At 38.6% G+C, this 5123-nt stretch overlaps 1 protein-coding gene across 1 annotated transcript; it reads left to right on the top strand.

The window, feature by feature from the left end:
- Positions 1–1880: 1880 nt before the first annotated feature.
- Positions 1881–4356, top strand: LOC122991908 (heat shock 70 kDa protein 12A-like). Its single transcript, XM_044365384.1, has 4 exons — positions 1881–2193; positions 2534–2758; positions 2836–3007; positions 3230–4356. The coding sequence occupies exons 1-4, from the start codon at positions 1912–1914 to the stop codon at positions 4306–4308; spliced, it is 1758 nt and encodes a 585-aa protein (XP_044221319.1). The 5' UTR covers positions 1881–1911; the 3' UTR covers positions 4309–4356.
- Positions 4357–5123: the final 767 nt, after the last annotated feature.

Here is a 5123-nt window from a genome sequence, read left to right as displayed (position 1 = left end):
GATGATGAGAGGAGGAGCGAGCTTCTGGATCTCAGGTGTGGAGGTAGATGAGGATAAGCTCCATTTGAATAACAACTGGTGATAGAGGTGTTACCTGTTTATTGACTAATGCTTTGACATCACAAACACTTTCATGAGAATCAGAAACTGGAAGATCTTCCTGTGAGTAATAATAGAAGTTGTGAAGCCAGACGTTGTAAACATTCGGGGCTTAGCCCAAACCAAGGGGGGTCCAGGAGCATACTCCCCAGGATTTCTTTCCCATTTACGGCAGCTATATGCATTATTTTTTAAGCCATTTAAAATAATAAAATGCCTTAAAATCTGTATATCATTTGGGAAAAACATGATAGTTACCCAGGAAAAACATCGTTCTGTATCCTACATCCTATTTTGCATCTAATTGTTCTCCAACTGTCTTCATCATTCTGAAACCATAACACAACAAATGTTGACTAATTTTCACTCCTGCCACCTAAAAAGAGGCAACAATTGTCCAATATTACTATTCTTAAGTTACATAAGATAGGTATGGTAGGAATTTGGCTTAAACAGCATTACTCATCTTGAAACCTATTGCCCCTTGCTCCTCTATTCTTCTTAACTACTCTCACTCTCTCAACTGCACTCATTTCATGTCCTCCACTGAAAGAAGAAATATTAAACAAAAAAAAGTATTAGGATTTCTGATCAAGATGCAAAAAAGATTAAATGCATATCTTATTCTCATACATCTGCTCCTGACACCTATGTTCTTCACTCCTTTCTTCTCAACACATTTTCATCTCTCGTCGCTCTTCCTCTTCACCTGCTTTCTCCACGTTTCCACATCTCATTTCCTGTTCTCTCCTTCATTCTTTTCCTCCCTTTCTTCTCTCTTCCTTACTCCTCAAATCCACATTTCCACTTCTGTCCTCTTGTCATGAATTCTCCACTCCTCTCCTCCTCGCTCCACATCAAACATTTTTCTCCTCTCTCCTTCTCTTAGCTTCTGCTTTTCACTCCTTTCTCAGTCAGCTTATCATCTCTCCACCTCTTGTCCTGCTTCCTCTACTGATCCACAGGTTTTCCCCTGTCCTTTCCTCTTACCTCTCTCACTCATTTTCCCTCCTTACTTGTCCAAGCTTGCTCACAGAGGTGACATGACTGAATAAAATACAGCACACACAACCCCCCCTATGATGGTGTTATGGTAGACCTGCAGATGGCGATATTTCCCCAGTAATAGAACTTTTGCTCAACTGACTGCTGTTGCAGTCAGAGAGCCTGAGGGGAAATGACACAAAGTTTAAGGAGTTGGAGAGTCTTTTCAGGGGATACCATCTTTGTCTGTCTGCAGCATTCAGTGGAAGATACAGACTGTTGATGTCCAGTGGAGCAATCACTGACCTTGGTGCATGTGGCTATGAACACTGAAACTTACATGTGGCTTTGTTGAATTTTGAAAAATGTATGCTGAGTGAAGACAGACTGCCGTCTGTGTGTGAATCCAAAATGTTGATGAACCAAACCTTTGCTCATGATGTTGCATCATCAAGTTGTTTCTCTATATTTAAGGATTCATCAGAAAGAGAGACAGAAAGAGAGCTATCAAACTCATTTAACAAAAAATTAACAAGTAGCTTTTATTTCTGTCTTTTGTGCTGAAATTTAATAGTTTGTATGATACACGGATTCAAATCTGCAGGCAGTATTTCACTCCACTCAACCTTTCATAAAGACATTTGAGACATTTGCTAAACAAAAACTTAACACAGCTTTTACTTCCTTCTTATCTAGTTTGAGGAAATGATCAAATACAATAAAACCAGGGGGCGGAGCTTACAGAGAGAAAACAAATAAATACACTGACTGCTGTTCATTGGCACTTTGACTTTCTCTTCACTTAGACTAGCTGGACCTGTTTCTACAATGGGTGACTCATATATCATAGCGATAGACTTCGGCACTGCATACAGTGGATATGCTTTCAGTCTAACATCCAGTGAGGAGCAGATTGAACCCAATTTGAAGCGGTGGGGAAAAGAGCTGGGACTGGACACCCCAAAGACTCCGACCTGCATCCTGTTCAATGAAGATGAAGAATTCCTCAAGTTTGGTTATGAAGCCAGAGCAGCATATATCAAGATGTGTGGAGAAGAGGCAAAGCAACACTACTACTTTGAAGCCTTCAAGATGGCCCTCTATGGCAAAGTGAGTAAAAATGATCTGTATAATTAAATGTACCATAAATTGTGAATAAGATAGTTTCATACTTATGTCAAGTAAATGAATAAAGGACGATTATGCATGTACAGATTGTTAAAAATATCTGGGTCTGTATAGTAATGATAATTAGTACAAAATGTTTTGTGTTTTTTGTAAAACTGCATTAAGTTTTTTGGGAGGGAAAGAGGGAATAAAAAACAGAATTTTCATGAAGGAAGAAGTTACTGCAGGGCTGTTGTATTAAACTACATTAGTTTAACCTCAGTGAACCTAATAAACTGAGAACTGTGTGTATATGAACAAACATCTTGTCAATCATCACCAGAAACTCAACAGGGATGTGACGATTAAAGCTGCAAACGGAAAGTCAATGAATGCCATGAAGGTCTTCACAGCAGCTCTGAGTTACCTGAAGGAAGATGCACTAAAAACCATTAGTGACAAAATAGCAGGAATGAAGTTCATTGCCTCTGATTTCACCTGGGTGCTGACTGTACCTGCGATCTGGGATTCTTCAGCTAAGCAGTTCATGAGAGAAGCTGCAACTAAGGTGAGCACATTTTCTCCAGAAAGCACTGAAATTATGAAATAGTAAAAGAAACTAATGACTTTTCATTTTTCTTCTAGGCTGGTATTGTGTCCAATGGAACAGAAGACAGACTGGTGATAGCACTGGAACCAGAGGCAGCCTCAGTCTGGTGTAAGAAGCTGCCAGCTGAAGGTTTCATAACAGAAAACCATGACAAAGCTGCACTGGAGCAAACTCCAGGAACACAGTACATTGTTGTTGATTGTGGAGGTAATGTATTGTTGACAATTATACAAACCTTTATTCACATACAAGCTTTTGTTTACACTCTCAAGAACATGCACAATTTAAAATTCTACAGACAAGAAATATGTATGTTGAAGCATTATTGTCTGATGTTTGGCTTTGAGTAAAGTGTCTGGATGTGTAAGAAGTTATTGTTTGTACAAATGCTGTAGTTAGTCAGTTTTAAGCACTTCCTCTGTGTTGCAGGTGGAACCATTGACATAACTGTACATGAAGTGCTGGATGGAGGAGCCCTGAAGGAGCTGCACAAGGCCTCTGGAAATGATATGGGAGGACAAACTGTCGACAAGAAATTCAAAGATTTCCTCAAAGAAATCTTCTCTGATGGTGTCTGGGATGAATATGAAAAAAAACATCCCAATGAGGTTCAGAAAATAATGTATGATTTCACACATTTGAAACAAGCAGATGATGATGTTCAGATTACCTGCTCAGTTAATCTAGGAACATTAGCTCAGAAAAAGAAAGAAATTGAAAAGTACTTTGAAACCGTGCAAGGTGCGTCCTGGAATGATGGCTCGATCAAAATCTCTAAAGAGAAACTGAGGTCTTTCTTTGATGAGAGTCTGAGAGGCATCACCAAGAGTCTCAGTGACATCTTCAACAAAGATTTCAGTATCGAGTACATTCTGTTAGTTGGAGGTTACTCTTCAAGCATGATTCTGCGTCGACACATTACTGATCAGTTTGGTAGTCAGTGTAAAGTTCTGTGCCCTTTTAGGGCTCAAGAAGCAATCGTGAAGGGAGCCGTAATGTTTGGAAGAAACCCACAGGTGGTGGCATCCCGGAAAAGTGCCTTCACTTATGGGGTTGCTGTTGTTCACAGGTTTGATGAGTCCAAGCATAAGGCAGGAAAGAAATTCACAACTGAAGAGGGTGAATGGTGTAATGATATCTTCAGCACACTAGTGGAAGAAGGTGAAGATGTTGGTTGGGATGAAGTCAGAGAGCACATCTTTAATCCAGTAAGAGCTAATCAGACAGGAATGAGTATGAGATTTTATCACACTGAGAGAAAGAATCCAAAGTATGTGGATGAGTGGGGAATAGAGGAAGTCGGTTCATTTGGTGTTAGCATGCCTGACACTAAAGGTGGCACGAAGCGTCAGGTCAAATTGGAAATTAAGTTTGGATCCACAGAGATAACAGCCACAGCCACTGACAAGGTTTCTGGGTCAACAGAATCAATCAAGATGGACTTCATGACCAAAGCACCAGGATGTTTCAAAAGCATCCAAAATGCAGCAGTGTCCTTGACAGGCTAAATGTTATCTGGATTAGAACTGGATAAATCAGAAGAATCATTTTTATACAAAGAGTTTCATAATAATAATTTAGGTGTTGTACATTAAATTACCTGAATCTAACAGTTACTGTTCAGATTCTCCTGAGGACTAAATTCAAAAGGCAGATTTTAGATTCTTTGATGTTAATTGCTAATGTTGAAGTGTTGACTTCCAAAGCATTTGATGATCATTTTTTAAAGCTGATGCCATACTAACAGTAAGCACCAGGGCTCTCATTTATCAAGCATACGTGCGCTCATTTCTATGACAACAGGCGCATCATCCTGTCATAATAATAATATGCGACTACACTTGCTGTTTATCCCCATTGATGAATAATCATATGGCAACAAATGAAGCATGGAAATAGTGAAAATGTTACAGACCACTGTAAAATACAATAAGAACAGTAACAATGTGTAATTACAGTAACAAAGTAATGACATTAATCAGACTGGTAATTATGGGGACAATACTGTGACATAAAATGTGATTCTGTATCATATATTCTATAATAAAAGTGTTTATGTTGATATTGTTTGCTGCATGTTGATGAAGACCAATGTATGTCTGAATCACTTTAATATTTTGTTTTGAAGTAATTATCTAATAAAGTCTTCAGTTTTTCTTTGAAGATGTTTTTGTGTCTTTAATTGTTTTGTTTTTGTCTTTAGGTTGCGCTCTAAATAGAAGTTCTTTTTCATTGAGATCACAACTGACTCTACACATTCTCTCCTCATGACACACATTATTTGTCCAAAGACCATCTATATAGTATTTCAAGGAAAGATCTA

The sequence above is a fragment of the Thunnus albacares genome, chromosome 11 (assembly GCF_914725855.1).
Source record: "Thunnus albacares chromosome 11, fThuAlb1.1, whole genome shotgun sequence".
Classification (NCBI taxonomy): domain Eukaryota; kingdom Metazoa; phylum Chordata; class Actinopteri; order Scombriformes; family Scombridae; genus Thunnus; species Thunnus albacares.
Note: the sequence above shows the minus strand (reverse complement) of the source record. Positions and strands in the feature narration are given on the sequence as shown.